Source organism: Bacillus rossius, chromosome 1 (genome assembly GCF_032445375.1).
Source record: "Bacillus rossius redtenbacheri isolate Brsri chromosome 1, Brsri_v3, whole genome shotgun sequence".
Taxonomy (NCBI): domain Eukaryota; kingdom Metazoa; phylum Arthropoda; class Insecta; order Phasmatodea; family Bacillidae; genus Bacillus; species Bacillus rossius.
Genome location: NC_086330.1, coordinates 53,433,924 through 53,452,469, shown reverse-complemented (window position 1 = coordinate 53,452,469; position 18,546 = coordinate 53,433,924). Strand labels below are relative to the sequence as shown.

Genomic DNA, 18,546 nt, shown 5'->3' with positions numbered 1-18,546 from the left:
TCACGTAGTTTTTTCTTTTTAATTTTGGTGTCCAGCCGTAACTATTAAAATTCTGGCTATGCCTGTTTTAGAGCAATGATGAATATATGTATTGTCCATTCACTCTTAGCTGAGTTTTGAAATAAACAAACAACGTCGTATCACTGCGTCGCGTCAGCAGGTGATAGGCTGAATTCATTTTGCGCACCAAGCACTAGTTGCAACACACACACTTCAGTACAGTCAGTCACGGTGCTGATAAAATAACGGAGAAGTAATATAACAGGAAAATGGTGCCGTTACCGTTCAGGACACAAAAGCAAACAATGTTTATTTTTTGAATAATCGATAAAATAGCACTGTAACGTAAGACAAAAATATGATAGTGTTACGATTTGGTACTCACCTAATCACTATCTGGCAGTGGTGCTATCCCTTCCAAACTTGAATCAGACCTACCACCACTATCTTTGTCACTACTGTCGTCACTGTCACTGAGAGGAACTATAACACTGTCAATGACAATATCACTGATACCATCCAATTCCCACATTCTTTCCTCTTCTTTCATTGAATGCAGTCGTTCCACTTCTCTGGAGTAATCTGAGACAAAGCTGTGGCTACCAAATCACGTACCTCGCTTAGCTTGAATGTTCTGTTATTACGTGCCACGTAACCATTAATCTGACTCCACACGAGTTCGATTGGATTCAAGTTGCAATGATACGGCGGTAGCCTAAGTACAGTGTGCCCTGCTTTCTCGGCGATGTTGTCAATCACATATGCAGTAAAAGATGAACGTACTGTATGAACTAAATTCAGCAACTCCACTTTCACAGACATTGCACTGAAGGATATATTTTTTGACTGTAACAACTCGATAATATTTTGTTTTCTCCACGAATGATTTGGCACACGATCATACTTTACACTGTGATAGGACGCATTGTCCATAACAACAACACTGTTCTGTTCTAATTTTGGCAATGTTTTTTCAAACCAATTCCGGAAAAAGTCTCCTTCTCTTCATGATAATCGCCGGATTCCTTTGACTGAAAAATTAACTCACCGTTTTCCACAAAACCACTGTCGCTACCAATATGAAGCAATATAAGGTGCTGCCCCTTACCTGTTGGATTTTTTAGTCCTGTAGACAGTCCTGAAAGAAAAGCTTCTCTCTTCTTCTTAACTGTAGAACCTTTCAAAGACTTGTTTGTAGCATGTCCTTCATTCACCCACGTTACATCTAAATAGTATATGTTGCATCCTTTTTGTCGGTAACCACGGATTTTGCTTTAATAATTTCTTCGCCATAGTGAAATGTCGTGCCTACAATTATGACATTTGTTTTGCTTCTCTTTACGTACTGAAAACCGATAAGTTTTAACAGTTTATAAAATGTTGTTCGTCTGAAATTAGGAAGTTTAGGGTCGTCGTTAACACACCGTAGCACTTTGTTCAGCATAGGCGGTTCATTTGCGAAGAAAAAACTATGCACTTTGTGCCTAATAGCCATCTTCACAAAATCATCACAAGTTTTGATAACAGGATACTCACGTTTCCTTTTCTTCCCAGGAGTTGTTAATGTCCCAGTGTCCTGTAATTCTTTCCTTGCACGAAGCACACTGCTCTTCGAAACACCCATAAATTCCGCAGTTAAACTCGCGATATCGTTCACACGACAATCCGGATATTTGTCTGAAAATGTTTTAAAAACATTCAACACAATAGTTTTCTGTGCACTCTTCAAAGGCTTTCCCGTTCTGTGCTTTACAAAACTCGGTCTGGCGTCAGCCATAACAAACCATGCGCGCGCGAATCCGAAATACAACTGTTGCGCCGGGTATCAACTGTACACTGTACACACGGCGTCTGCTAACATAATTGTAAGTAAATACTTGCTGACACATTAAACTGTATTGGATATTAATGGTGAAATGCTATAATGCTATATAACAACAATTGTTATAAAAAAGGCAGTGTAAAAATACTTACAAATGGTATGTGACCAAGGGACTATTTCTTGTGCACGAATAATGTGCGCGGCGGCCGGCAGCCAATGCAAGTGTTTGTTTACAAGAGGCTTTGTTTATTCCAAAACTTATGTAAGAGTGAACGGAAAATTGATTGAACGTGGAAGGTGCACAGTAAAAACTTTGCAGTAATTGTTAACTTCTAGTTAGAGCCATGGTTGCTGAGTAGTCAAATCACTTGTCTCACGCCAAGATGATCCGGGTTTGGTGAGTTTCGCAAGAGTTGGAAACATTGGGACTTTTCTGCAAGTATTGAATTTCCTCAAAAGTACTCGTGCTTCCCCCTCCACCAGTGTATTCCATTGCTTCTATTACCATTTCATCTTTAATCAGTCTTACAGCTTCAGTGCCAACAAGACCTTAAACCAAAAAACATCTCATAATTTAACCAGTAGCTTAGGCTGTGGAAGGGGATAATGGATAAGGAATGTTCCAGACTACCCCATTTAACTAGGGCTGTGCGGGATCCCAGCATTCAGGAAAAGTTTCACAATCAGAAGGGGAATAAATATTTCCTGGTATTTTCGGGAATTTTTAGGGTTGTTAGTAGAGTGTTTTAATTTTCCACTACGTTCAGCTGATGGCGTAAATTTAGAGAATAATAATAAAGAAAAAATACTGATTTATCATGGTTATTCAGAGACATAACAAACTATGTACATTATAAACTAACTACATTTTACCAGAAAGAGAATTAAATAATATTAGTACTGTCAGCAAACAGATAAAGCCATATGTGTGAGTGTAAAACAGCACACAACGCTGTGCCCACCTGTGGTTAAAAAAACAGGGTGAAGGCAACTTGTTTTTGATCTGAAAGTAAACAGCTGACTCAGTGTAAGGAATTAGAACTCTGGGACATGTTTTTCAGGTAGATAGCCTAATTCTCAGCGACTGGTCAGGGTGCACGCCAGCTCTACGCCTCCACTGTAGTAACTGCCAGGGATGTTTATTTTCCCAGTGTGTTGACAAAAATTGGGTCACTTCACAGGTTAAATAAGGCAAGAAAATGCTTGCCCTTTTTACCCATGCAGGCATACACGGCATATAAAGATAATGGCATTTTATTTTCTCCTGTTTTCTTACACTTAAAAAAAAATTCATTTCTTAAGTTAAACGGAATTAATTTTTCAGGAAGAAAGAACTAATTATGAAATAGTTTTAATCAGTGTAATTGCAGCTAAAAATATTCTCTGTGTACATTCTATTAAACCCTTTAAACACACCCTCCAAAAGTTCTACCAGTTTTAATGAACATATGAATACAATAAATTGTGGCCAGCTGCTTATTTCTAGGGCAGATATCTGCTTAAAATTTTCTAGTGTGTATCTATCTGCCTCTAAAGTTTTACATAAACTGAGCATTATAATTTCACTTTCAAATCGAAACTTAAAATTTGTTATGTTTTAAAGTTTAGATTTTTACCCCAACAGGTGAACTTAAAACGCCACCTCTCTACCCAAAGCCCTAAGGTGTATTTATTAATGTTACGAAGGACATTTCAGAAAATGGTATTAATTAGCACTGTTTATTTTACAATTTTTTTTAAATTTATTCTTCCCGGATTCCTGCGGAAAAATTATTTCCTGTCAGAAAATTTCCTGAATAAAATATCCTTTCCCGTACAGCCCTACGTTAAACTCCTTGCTTAGTTTGCATTGTTATTACTGTGTCAGTACCCAGTATTGTTTAAGCCAACTTAGTGATTTTGTATGTCTTGTCAGAGTGTCACTAAAGACTTGATTCAATAGACTGATTCCATTGCTGCTTGAAATCAGCGGTTCTTCTGGTTGACATAATGTAGAAAATCGAAGTTCACTTAGTGAAGTGACATTATCACAAATCAAATTAGTGTTCATCTCTAGAGTGAAAGAATGACATATATTTTTTATTAACAGTAGAATAAAAACCAAATAACTACACCCGTATTTCTTATACAAAATGCAATTATGTTCTGGAATGTTGAAACAGTTACTGTGGACTCGTGCCACTAACCTTTAGAGGAATCATCGTAGCCTATGTGCCTGACTGTGTCGCGGATTACTTTCTGGTAGTCCACGTGGGCCTTGGAGGTGAACTTCATTATCAATGCTGCATGGAGTGCCAAACAGTCTAGAATAAAAGTAGTTCTCTTTTGTCTATGAATACCTACTTTGGACATTCTTATTAAGGGATATACTTTTACTCCATGAAATGTTCTAAAGACAATATATATGTACTTTGTGAAGAAAATTTATTTTTAAACACCTAGAATAATTACTGTATTACTTATTCCAGGTATAACAATTTAAAAATTGTTCTTTAGCATCAATTTAAGCCAAAATTGTTTTCATCATTTTAAGATGTTTACACAACTGTGCTGCTTGGTCTTACTTTTACCTGCTGAATATTTTTGGGCGCAATTGTCACTTCAAACAATTTGCTATAAAAAAAAAAGGCACTTAGATTTTGCAACTAAGAGTAAAACAACATGTCTATAAGAGAAAAAGTATGAAAAAGATATTGTAGATCTAGGTATGTGTTTCATTGATTAAACATTTAAACTAGTGGTGCACTGATGTGAGTACCGATTATGTAATCGTAATCGGCGATTATGGGTACTTTCCGATTAATCGTAATCGGCGATTATCTTAACGATTACTTTGCCGGTTATCTACGTCCCGGCGTAATTAAGTAGGTTTTTACCGTGTAATATTTTGTTACACATTTTAGGACGAAATACAGTAATATTTGTATACATTACAAAATTCATCTAACTCCGTCAGATCTGATTACAGATATTTCGTTAAGTTTTATAAATCTCATTGCCTCAAACAATAAAAAATACATTTTTCCTACACGTTTATTTATGTTTCGTCTTTTGTTCTGTCTTTTGTTTAGTGGCCTTGTACATTACCTATAGCCAGAGACATAAAATAGATGGCACACAATTAAAATACCACAATGACCTAGAGATAGCTCTAGGTCGTTGAAATACCACAAGCAGTTTCAGTATGACAATCGATCTTTTCGAGTCGTAGTAGCGGTTCTAAATCGCTGTCCCGATACCTTCTAGAGTTTATCACTGCATTTTACCAACTCGTTATGGACGTCTTTGGTAACATTAACCGTTGTGTTATTTGCATGTGACATGAAAAGTGAAAAAGTATTTATAATTTTATATATTCAGTCAACATAAATAAAATCACATGTGCTAGAATTGGTTTTTTATCATTTTTATATAATTAGAGTGTAACATTGCAAGAACCCTGCCCTCCTAAATAAATAATTTTCTTTTAAACTATTTTTTATGCATGTAAATATTTCTTAAAAAGTCTTTCAAATGATATTTTACCATTTGTTATATATTTTAGGGTTGATATTTTTCACTTGCTATGTGTTTTAAGAAGGTATTTTGTATTTTATTATACATTTTTAATCATTACTATTTTTTATGTAATTATTCACAAATGAGCCGCTGTACCAGTTTTTTGCCTGTTTAGGCCTACTTTTTCAGGTTATTTCTAAATGATTTTAAGTTTGTAAAGTAATTTGTATTATAATTGATATTTGTAGTGTTCATTAACGTGTGGAATGATTCTAGAACACGGGACTGTGTCTGGTGTGATGGATAGAAAGAGAGGCATGAGAGGCCTGTAAGTGTAAGTGAGAAAGAAACAGTGCTTCCCCGCCAACCGAGATAAAAACGGTAATTCCCCCACTGCGTGGGAACTGAGTGATAACTGCTGTCTCACGGTGTGGGAGAGAGAATGAGAATGGGAGTCCCCGATTTCGATGTAAAATTGAAAAGAGACAGATCAAGGGAAGCCCAGAGTTATGTGTGTACAAGGTTTTTTCGTGTAGTGTAATTTGTTCTGTGATTGGCTTGTATCTGTAAGTGTGAATGAAGCGTGCGTGTGATTGGTTGGTGAGGTCATGTGACGTCTACTCCCTGCGTGGAGGAGACGGTGACAAGACTTCACCAGTCGTCTGCCGATCGCTGCACCAGTAGGTCGCGTTCGGTGGCTTCTCGCAGATGATGTAGAAGCATTTGAAGAGATAATTTCACGTTGGTGGTCGGAGCCAGGCCTATTCTTAAATTAACCTAATTATTTGTTATATTTCGTTTGGACATAATTAGAAATTACGGCCACCTTCGTAGGCGTTTTGGCTCGGGGCGAAGTTCGTTTTCGCTGGGTGTGGCCCTGTTCGAGGTCGCACCATCTTCGTGTACTTACAGTAAGATTTTACTGAAGGACTTAATCTCCGTTATTTTTCGTTAATCTTCATCGCCCGAGCTGCGAACATTCTCGACAGGCGAACGTACGAATGAAACGCGTGAATGAAACATTAAAAGTGTTTGGAGTCGGTTGTGCATTCTAAATTGAAAGAATAAAACAAAAACTAAAATTGGCGGAACATCTGTTTATTTTTGTATATAACGAACCGTTATAATTGTGAGATGGCAATTTGGGAGAAAAAAAGTGAAGTGTGGAAACATTTTTCTATAAACTCAAGTGAACAAAATAAAGCAACATGTTTAATTTAATTTACACTTTGCAATGACTTAATAGTGTATTTTATATATTTTTATACTGTTATAACTGTATTCTCAATTTTACCTAATCTTGTTATTAAATTCACATGGGAATAAAAATTTTTGTGTGCATTATTACACTTAAAAAAATTTGTTCATTATAATCGGTAACTGAATCGGTATCTGCCGATTATTGCTCTCCTAATCAGTAATCGGTAAAGTCATATCGGTGCACCACTAATTTAAACACTGTATATATTAATCATTTAAACATCTATATACACACAAAAAATACATACAATAACTTTTTTTTACTTTCGTATAGCCATGTTCTTGTATTTTAAACACGGAATGAGGTTTTTACTTGAAAACTATTTTGTGAAAAATGTCTAAATTTCACCATACAATATTTTTAACATGTAAAATCCTATCTCAGCGTGTGGCTTGGCCACCAGGTGGGCAAGCTTTTAATATTGCCTTTTGCGTATTGTCACTTTATTGAACTTTATATCAAAACTGTTCACCCTAAAACCTTGTAACATTTTAATTTGCAGGTTGCTTAGGCAGAAGTCATGTGCATTTGCACGCCTGTACAGCGAATTCCATGAAGGTCTATTCTCTGCAAAACTCTTCCTAACAGCTGCACTTCACAAGCCAATCATGCAGCTGCTAATGGAAGATGAGATGTTCCTCGATATTGACCCAGACAAGGCAACTGTCAGGTAATCCTGTCCACCTTGCTAGTTTTTATCTTTAATTTAGTTTTTAAAAACTTATGAAAAAAGTATCTTTATACTTAAAACACATATTGGCCTTAATAATAACTTACTGGTTTATCTTTATAAAGTAACCTCCTCCTCCTCCCCCTCCCCCCAATTGTTACAACCTGTTGTGGTTCCCAGGTAAGGGGTCGTAATAAACACTTAAGACTAATTTAACCCCCCCCCCCCCCCTCTTCAACCTTTCATCAACAAGATCATGTACGTCAAAAAAATATGACATTTTATACGCTAAGTTCATGGTCAGGCATCTTGGGCAAAAAATTAAAAAGTTTTCAAAACTATATATAAATTTAAAAAAAAAAAATTATCTTCCGAAAATACAAGACAGATAAAAGCATATTCAACCACCTGCTGTCATCAAAATGAGTATAAACACGGTGAAATGTGCAGTGCAACTGTATATTTTTTAATAGGCTGTAAAGTAAATTCAACACTGATTTCAAGAGGAAAATTAAAAGATTTTTAATTTGAGTGATAGTTTATTTGAAATGGGCGGTAAAAGTATATCTCGCCAAAGAAGTTAAAGTTAAGCACCTCTAAACATTTTTTTGTTATCACTTGTGCAGTCGTGGTTGCAGATGTGGTTTTTTACACACACACATGAGCACACTGTAAAACATTTTATATATTCATTCTGACTTTCTAATGTTTTTTTGGTGTTTTGGAAGATCTTGCATACTTCAGGGTGTAAAGTGCTTCTAGCTAGCTCTTGAACTACTGCAGTAAGTTTTTGTGGACTTGATGGCACTGCTGAAACAGCCTTCACTTCACTGCTTTCCCAAGAGTTTGTGGTCGTTGATAAGATCCAAACTTGGAAATAGGGGAATAACATTCAGTATCCGCTAATCTTTTTCATTATCTCCAATTTTCCTGTCCAGCTCTGGCCTTTGTCCTCTTCTTTTCTATTTTATTTTTGTCAAATGTATGACGTGACAAGCTTCCTTTTCTTTGAGTTTCCTTTTTCCTCTTCCTAAACCCTGCATCTGTTTGGTTTTCCTATTGCTTGAATAAGAGGGGGAATAAATAATTAAATGGTGCTTGCTGGTGTATGTTCTCCTCTACTGTAGAGGCCAATCTCACAAATAAACACCCCCGCAAATGATAAATAATTTTAACACAGACTTGGTTGTTATACCAGCTGGAATGACAAGCCAGCTACAAGTTCTCAATGTTGTCGTAAACAAGCCATTTAAGGACCACCTTCGGCAACAGTATAGTGATTGGCTGCTTATAGGTGACTATTCTCTTACACTGATTGGGAAAATTAAGAAACCGTCAGTACTTCATCTAGCAACATGGATTTCTACAGCCTGATGAAGGATAACTTCAGTATCCACCGTCTGTGGCTTTAAGAAGTTTTGCATTTCAAATGCCATGGATGGCACTAAAGACAATCTATGCTGGCAAGATGAAGATAAAGGCAGTGTCAGAAGTAGCAGCACATTGCAGACACTAATAGTGAATGATTATTCTTACCAGCATTATAACAAACTCTTGTTAATAGGTATATCTATGTAAAATAAGTGTTAATGTAAATATATTGTTTAGTGTTGTGACATATTTAATTTTTAAAAAGTTAGGTACCTACTTTGTATTATTATTGTGATTTCCTCTCCATAATTTTGTATTTTAACTGTGATCTCCTCTCCAAACATTCTTTTTTCTAGACTCTCAATCAAAAAGTTTAGGGTTGCATTATATTCAGTGTTGCAGTATCCTATGGTAAATACAGTATTTCTTTTACACTTAGTTTAATTCTTTATCCCCCTCCCCCAAAGAAATTTTTGACATGGCATTTAAAAATGCCTAAGTTTTGCCATTTTTGAAGCCACAACATTATTTTTCAATCAGAAATGGAAGAAGAAAAGTCAACTGGGTTAATACAAAGTTAATTTTTTGTTTGTTTACATTTTTTGTTTCTGTGATGTCATTGTTAATGTGTATGATTTTTGGCACGTCTATTTCATGCCATTTAAAAGTGTACTTTTGAGTATCTACTAATGTTGCTAGATTATGTTGCAAAGGGCCAATTTTTAAATCCGACTGGTTTAGTAAACAAAACTATATCCGGAATGTAAAACAAGTAGTTTACAGTTTTGGCGACTAGTTAGGTTCGGAATATTAACACTAGCATTAAATTGTGAGAACGTTGGAGTTGGGATGTTTATGTAGAAAATACTGTTAAATTGTGTTAGGAACTCTAATTTTAAAAGGCAGCTTTTTTAATTTGAATTGCCCTTACTGCTTTATATATTTAATGTAGCTAATCTAACCTAACAAACCTTTCAAACAATCTTATAGTATTTTTTATTCAGCTAATCTATACAACCCACAGTCCACACTATTTTAAAGTACTTTAAATGTAACTAACCCACATGACCATTCTCACCATTTATAATGTAGCTAAGATAATCTTACCTAACCACTCTTCAGAATGGCAAACAACTTCTTAAATTTCTGGATTTATCACAACACACACTTAGAAAACAGTTTGAAAGTATGTAGGGAGGTTTAAAGAAATAACCTTTTTGTATTTATTTATTTTTTTTTACAGAAAAGATGCTCTCCTTCAGAATTACTATCTAGGAAACTGTAAGGTTAAAATCATTTTAAATTACAACAATATATTTAATGTTACTATCAATATTTAATCATTATTTAATTTACTAAACTAGACAATTTCCTTAACTTCAAAGGTCTTCACAGTTACTGAGTTTTCTAGAATCTTGTGAGAATAATATACCTAATTTTGAAAGAAACCAGTAATAATTGATAATTATATATTTTACTCATTCTCTTGATAAAAATTACTCACTCATTGAAGACATTTATGAACTTTAATATAATGCTAAACGCAGAAAACACCAACAAAATTACATCATTCACTAAAATTTCTACGCTTGCTTGAGCTCTGCTCTGTTTTTAAGGACTCAACTCGAATAGACTAAAAATTAAGGGTGGACTCTATTTATACTTTACAAGATAAGTTGTATACATGCTTTAAACTTATCTTGTCAAGATGAACCTGGAGTTGAAGTTTGTCAGATCAAATTCAGACTCCACCTCTGTATTACTGCACTACCTTTACGAGCATTTCTGCCACCTTGTTAATACTAGTTTATTATATTTATAAAATAAATATGACTGTTGCTAATGATAAGGTTTGTGTTGCACAGATTCCCACCGGAAGAGCGCCTGAAGAAGTTTGGCGTGGAAGGCACAGCGGAGTTCAGTGCGCGGGTGCAGGAGTACCGCAGGTGGACCAACTCCCGCCTGGTGGCCGTCACCCAGCGATTCGTGTCCAGCCTGCGCGAGAACATGCACTGTTTCCCAAACGAGGTGTCGTGGCTCGTCAGGCAGATTGCTGACCTGCTGTCCAAGTCCACCAAGGTGGAACCCAAGGAGGCAAGAGTCTTGGCACATGGTTTTTTTTTTTTTTTTTTTTGGTAGAGACTGGCAACAGTTGATGGTTGAGTGACCTCTGCATGTCACCTGTTCATTGGCTTTTGACTGAGTCATCGTAGCTATGGAAATGGTAATTTTTTTGGGTGAGGGTTCCCCTTTGGCCAAGAGTCTTCTTTATTAAGGCTTATTAGGCCCTCGGCTACGAGAATAAATTTCCGATGCTAACACATCTGTTGGTCGTTTTCAGAAACACAGGGCAAGAATGAGAAAAAAGTTCAACTGTTGTCCGTAGGACAGCGCGTCAGTCGAACCTTTCCTCCTCCCCACCTCCCACCCAACCCGGGTCTAATCTTTATCTTTGACACCAAACACTCGTGTTGATACCCGATTCTCAGAAATGCTGAGCTCATCCCATCCCTGGTTGTCGTCCTCTACGTTGTTGCCAAACTGCAGACGGAGCGATAGAGTTGGAGTGCAGTCTACGGCATTTTCGGTTCTGTCAAAATGCCAAAGTGGCACAAATTTATTTATTTAGTTATTTATTTATCGTCTTTATTGGTGGCGAAGTTAAGGCGGTACGCCTTTTCTTACACTTAACCACTTTTCTGCAATTACATCAAATAGTGGAATATTAAAAATTAAGCATTATATAAGCAGATGTTGACTAAATATTAAGAGAAAAAATTTAAATTTTAACTTAATGTTCAAATATTAACTATTACCAAAGATTCAACCATAACTAATTTAAAGTAATTAAAAATTAAGCATAGACATACATAAAAAGGGAAGTGATTAAACATACAGCAAATAGTATTTTTTATTTTTTTTTTTTTATAAAAAGGTGCTACTACATTAAAACCAGTCACTCGCACATTCACACACAGATTCAAGCAATAGGGTAGCGCCGAAGTGGTCATGGTAAGCAGGTGTTACAAAAATGTTTTTTCAGCCTGTACTTAAAGGAAGCTAGATTTTTTGTTTACCTTGTCGCTTGGTCTAGACAACCAACCTTTTTTTTTTATCAAGAAACTGAATAACGGTGTTAAAAGTAAGAAATTGTTGGCAAATTTGGAACAGACATCAAGAGTGGAGAAACACGGGTGAGTTAAAGCAACATCTATTATTAAAAACAGTTAGACAAATGGGTAAAGGTCTCAGGAACATTGTATTTAAATGTTTCTTAATGCGTAACAAAAAAGACACATTTCCGGAGAACAATCGCATATCCAAAAAAAATTGGTTGTCTGTAAAGTCGGTTTACAGACGATAGTTTAACGTGACGTCATAACAAAATATTGATGAAATGATTGCATACTTTTATGAATAAAATTGAATCATTTTTATTGAATTATCACTATTTTGTATGGATACAAAGAAGGAGTGAAATGAAATCTACAATTTAATTGATAAATTTACTTTTATTTGCACTCATTAATTCAAATATGTTTATTGCTTTAACGAAGAGATTATTTAAACTATAACTTTTATACATGTTTGCTATTTAACTTCTTCCAATCTGTGTTATTCTGTTAAGGATAGGACGATGATAGGAAAAGTAAAAGTAGGAAACGAATGTGAGTGTTTCAAGTTTAATGTGCCTCGAAAAAGTTAAATCTATGATTTTTCCGATCGAGTGGAAGAGAGATAGATGCGGCACAAGCGTACAATGAGCGTAACGGGACACAGCGAAACGGGACAATGTGAGTTACGGGCCTTTTTTTCGTGCGTGCAGCCGGCGTTCATCGATTTATTAGACGTTGCCACGTCAAAATAATTTATTCACGACTAATAAGTAGGGCCATGAAGTTCGCGAAAAAAAATTCTAATGCCCATTAGACCGCAAGAAGGTATGCCCACGCCAACGGTTTCCTCCTTGTGACTGGTGGCCGCCTGCAAGAGAAGACAGCCCTATTCCACTGTGCCGTTCAGAACGCTATGTTACTCCGCACCTTCAACTTTGATATCGATTCATATCAAAGTTGAAAAGTCAAAGCCCATAGAAACAAACACTTCTTCTAACATATACTTGGTCGGTTTAATGCAATACAGTAAGTCCTCGGTTTACGTCGGGGTTACGTTCCTGAAAACCGCGACGTAAATAGAAACGACGCAAAATGAGCCATGTTTCATGCCACCGGCCGACCACGGCCCAAGGTCGGCCGGAAGCGCTGGCATACAGACGTGACAACGGGCAACTTTATCAGCAAATGACAACCGACAGCGTGGGAAAAAGTCCAACTAGTACTTCTCAGCTTTATAGAATGGTTATTTAACCAGCTGCTTTATTACCTTTATTGATTGAAATATAAAAACAGATATATAGTCGTTTGGAAGACATCTTATGAAGAAAAAATCATAAATTGCAGTGAGCTGATACTGTAGGCCTACTACAAACGCATTTAATCACGATAAAGTTAACAACGGCACGTTTAAAACTCCGGCCAACTCAATGATATCATAGCGACTGAAGTGTAGAGCTGTAGCAAACCGTATGTATTCGTTACTGAGTAACGGGTGCGGCATCTAGTAACGAGTAACGAAACGTTACACACAAATGCATTTCGTTACTCGCATTTTTCGTATGTTTTACGCATGCGCGCGCGCTTATTCGTTACAAAGAACGATGTTTGTTTATTAAGAAAAGTATAATTTGGAAATTTGTCGTCCAAGTTTTTTACTGTTTATTAAAGGTATTGTGTGTGTAGACAAAGTTTGAGATTGGAACAGAAACAACGTAAGAAAGTATTTTTTACAAATTATAAATATGTATGTTTTTGTTTTTATTATCTCGTATTTTCACGTTTTTTGTTCTTATCTTAAAAGAGATATAATAAAGCTGCTCTAATGAGATTTTATTGTTTCTTGGTTAACAAAAGCTGTTAATTATCAAATACTTTTAATTGTTTATATTCGATTTATTATTATTTACGCGACGTCATACTGTACGCGTACGAAATACGACTCGATTCGTTGCTGTTACATAACATAGCATGTTATGCGATATCAGAAGTAACGAGTAACGATACAAAAGTAACGAGTACTAATTGTTATAGTAACAAATACATACGGGTACACTTTTTTTAGTTACTTTTACACCTCTACTGAAGTGCCACCAAGGAGTTGGACGAAAAGGGGTAGGAGAAAATGCTGTGTCGTTGCGGGAAGTAGATAACACTTCTACGTGCGAGATACGTGGGTGGCCGAGCGGGCGGGCTGGTAGTATTGCATCACCGCGCGGAGAGCAGGAAGCGTCCCTCATGATGTATGATAAGATAAGGCGGTAAACGTGTAGCTTACGCTACATAGCATAAATTAACTACCGAAGGAAACAAAGAATTATAAACGAATTATATACGGTGTTTTGGTTAAAATAAAGATTTACGGTCATTGTAAACGACGTTATTGTGAATCAGCGACAACTTAAATTGAAACATGAGTACTCAAACATTAGCGACGTTAATCCGAAACGACGTAAATCGGTACGACGTAAATAGAGGACTTACTGTATTTAAATGTACTCTGAATATTAAAATTTGAGTATAGGGTAATAAATTACTTCCGGATTCTAGGGCGCCAATTTACCTTCATAAACTGTAGGCCTATATCATTGTCCTGTCCAGCCAAATCTACCATGAAATATAAATATTAACTTTGTCAGATCTATATTTTTTAACAACTATCTGGCCAGGTTTCATTAAAACCATATGAATACAAATTCCTGCATCATAGTCGATCAGCAATGTCTTAACACATAAATACTTATTTACATAACTTTTTAAGATAATACTAATATAAGATTTGATATTCCGATTTCCATCGGTGGAGATTAGGCAGTTTCAGTTTGTGATAAATTGAGTAGGTTAATAGATATATTAGTGGTGCACCGATGCGGATACCGATGAATCGTAATCGGCGATTATGAGTACTTTCCGATTAATCGTAATCGGCGATTATCTTAACGATTACTTTGCCGATTATCTACGTCCCGGCGTAATTAAGTAGGTTTTTACCGTGTAATATTTTGTTACACATTTTAGGACGAAATACGGTAATATTTGTATATATTACAAAATTCATCTAACTCCGTCATATCATGATTACAGATATTTCGTTAAGTTTAATAAATCTCATTGCCTTGAACAATAAAAAATATGTTTTTCCTACACGTTTATTTACGTTAGAGGTGGGTCGAAAAGTATCAACCGGATACTTTGTCACTGATACGCGCCTGTATCAGGAACGGCAAACGAGTACACTTGAAAAGTATCAGAGACTTTAGTATCAGTTCAGAATTCACCTGGAACACCACGGCCAATGAGCGCAGTACCCGATCGCAGATGACGGACACTTGGGCGGAGCTTGTGAAAGAGGAGGGAGCAGGAACGACGAATAAGGGATAAAGAAGGGAAAGAATGTAGGGGAGGAAGCGCAGGGGAAGGCGTTGAAGCCTTGAAGGAGAGGCGCAAAGCGATATTGTTACAAGCAGGGCTGCCACACATGGGTTTTTCCACCCAGTTCTGGGTTTTTCCAATGGTGTTTGGGTTTCTGGGTTTTTAAATAATGAATTCCAACAATTCTAGGTTTTTTATAATTTTAATTATTTTTATACCTAAAACAATAATAAAGGTAGTAGCTACTGTATCTGTTGCAATATCTGTTTGATAAATGCAAACAAGTCTGTGTGTTTCACACACAAAAATACATATAAACACAAAACTAGTTTTCAAGAAGCTAAGTCGAATATTAAATTAGACACATTCTTCAAAGAGGCTTGCAGAACACAAAACCAATGCAACAATTAACCTTCAAACCAATCTTGTAGAATCAGACTCTGAATAAAGACTAACGTACATGATGCAGTTTTATAAAAACAATTACCGGTTTAAAGAATACAGTGATGGTGTTTGTTTTGTCATGTATATATTTGTAGGTTTTTTTATGATATGTGCTGGTCCAAGAATTACTTATACAGCCATTTTGCTGCAGTGTAATTTTCTTGTATTGGTTGTATTTAACCGTTTTCAGTCTTGTAAGGTAATTAATTGTTTTATATTAAAACCAGTTATGTTTATATTTTTGAATTAGTACGCAAACATTTTCAACGATAGCATTTTAGACGCATTTGGGTTTTATACCCATGTGTCTGGGTTTTTTTGTAGGTTATCTAGGTTTTTCATGAATATCAGAGTGGCAGCCCTGGTTACAAGTCGTTTTGTTTATTGTCCTACTTCAAAATACGCTCAGTGCGCAGTGCGTGCACCGTCTCGTTCAATAATAAAACTAATGAAATTTTAATATTAAAAAGTACATTAATACAAGATATAATATTTATATTTGTGCACCTAACAGCTATGAAAATGCAAATAAATTCTCAGTTGACACTAATAACAGATGTAATCAACATATGGACTTTCTTTTTTCGAAAACAATTAGTAACTAGTGTTTTTATACATAAAAAATTCACGATTTTATCAAAAATAAAAAAACAGATAGGTACATTAGTGAGCATACTATATCAATGTTTACGTTTCAAATGTTTCTTCAGATTAGTCGATGATTTATAACTCAGTTTTTGTTTACACAAATTACAATTAGCAAACTCATTATTTTCCGTGAAAAAATTCCACACAAATGAAGTCTTTTTCGTGCACTTATCCATTCCTTATTTCACTATAAAGATACTACCTACAAAGCATGACAGCCCGCAACATGGTGATACACGGCCAGGACGAACTGCAGTGAATGTTGAACTTATTGATACTGGTTGTATCAGGCGGGCATGAGAGTATCAGAGGTAGAGAATTACCAGGCGTGATAAATAATGTATCAGATTCTCCTTCCGGTCGCACGGTCTGCGTACGCGGAGCTTTGTTGCCTCCTGGGACCGTCTGATACAGAAGTATCAGAGACTTGTAACATGGTACAATGCTGTATCAGTATCAGGTTGGAACAGATACCGAAAATTGCTGTAACAACCCACCTCTAATTTACGTTTCGTCTTTTGTTCTGTCTTTGGTTTAGTGGCCTTGTACATTACATATAGCCAGAGACGTAAAATAGATGGCACGCAATCAAAATACCACAAGCAGTTGCAATGGTTTCTATGACAATCAATCTTTTAGATTTTTAGTAGCGGTTCAAAATCGTGGTCCCAATACTTTCTAGAGTTTATCAATGCGTTTTACAAACTCGTTATGGGTATCTTTGGTAACATTATCCGTTGTGTTATTTGTATGTGACGTGAAAAGTGTAAAAGTATTTATATTTTATATATTCAGTCTATATAAATAAAATCACAATGTGCTAGAATTGGTTTTGAGTCATTTTTATATAATTATAGTGAGATGGCCAGTAGGGAGAAAAAAAAGTGAAGTGTTGAAACATTTTTCTATAAACTCAAGTGAACAAAATAAAGCGAGATGGCGAGTAAGGAGAAAAAAAAGTGAATTGTGGAAACATTTTTCTATAAACTCAAATGAACAAAATAAAGCAACATGTTTACATTGTTAAACGGTAATTTCACGATGCAACCTTATGTGATAGTCGATAATAATGCTAGTTTTCCGCAACAAAAACTTAACCATTGTAAATTACAATTATTAGACTGTAGTTCAAGTTGTTTACAATAACAAATATAAATAGAAGTTAATTTAATTTACACTTTGCAATGACTTAATAGTGTATTTTATATATTTTTATACTGTTGTTATAATTGTATTCTCAATTTTACCTAATCTTGTTATTAAATTCACATGGGAATAAAAAATTTTGTGTGCATTATTACACTTAAAAAAATTTGTTCATTATAATCGGTAACTGAATCGGTATCTGCCGATTATTGCTCTCATAATCGGTAATTGGTAAAGTCATATCGGTGCACCACTAAGATATATATCATATAATTAAGTCAAACAATATTATTCTGACTAAGCTCAGTGTGAGTAAAGCAATTGCAAGAATCTCTTTCTCTCTAGGGTACTCTAACAGGCTTTTAGTTAGTACAGAAATGAACTGAAGATTGACATTAAAATTGCTCAAACAAATCATTCAACAAGGCAATTTAAGTTAGTTCAAGACAAGTAAATATTAAGTAATATGGGAAGGAATAATATCAATGTGTGGAGTTGGAATTGGGAATATCACAAAATTACATAAACACTTTCAAAGTAAACATTTACATACACAATACACTAACTTGAGTACACACCGTTTGATGATACATAAAATTGGACAATAAATTAATCAAAGGATATATCGACGATTTTGTACGATGCTGTTCAAACGTCACGTACAAAAAGATGCGTCGCTGTACAAGCTGAGTTGAAACAGCTCACAGCACGATGGAAGAAAGTGGAATCGTCGGCAGCAGTCCTCGTCGGGTGTGTTTTTTGCATTGCAGACGTGTTCCAGACGATTGCTGCGACTTCTCTTCAAAGACAATAGTAGTACCATCTCTTGTAGAACGCAGTTAAATTGGTGTAGTTCAAAGTTTAGCAGCTTCTTTTCGAAGTTCTCCGTCGAATTTGAATTAAAAGTCTTTGTAGTTCAACTCCTTAAAACATAGTTGACTAACTTCAACATATCTTCAGTTCCAACTAGTTTCATATATCACATCGTAGCAAACTATAATGGTATTTAACAATTTCTTGATGTGCATTCATATTTAATTACTTAGTCAGTACTTTTGAATAATATTTCATTTCATTACCTCAATGTCTTATTAACAGTAATTCATTTTCATTACACTTTTGATATCATAAAAACGTTCTACCATTAATAAAATTTTCTTACAATAAAGAATTCCAATCAACACATTGTCTTTTTCGTTTA

The 18,546-nt window shown here is 35.4% G+C and overlaps 1 protein-coding gene across 2 annotated transcripts in view; it reads left to right on the top strand.

Moving 5' to 3' along the window:
- LOC134536130 (GTPase-activating protein and VPS9 domain-containing protein 1) overlaps positions 1-18,546 on the top strand; it is a 173,520-nt gene that overhangs the window by 23,569 nt on the left and 131,405 nt on the right. For both annotated transcript variants that reach the window (XM_063375727.1, XM_063375719.1), the window contains exons 5-6: positions 7,084-7,251; positions 10,488-10,716. In XM_063375727.1, coding sequence (XP_063231797.1) covers positions 7,084-7,251; positions 10,488-10,716 — 397 coding nt within the window. The remainder of the gene's footprint in view (positions 1-7,083; positions 7,252-10,487; positions 10,717-18,546) is intronic.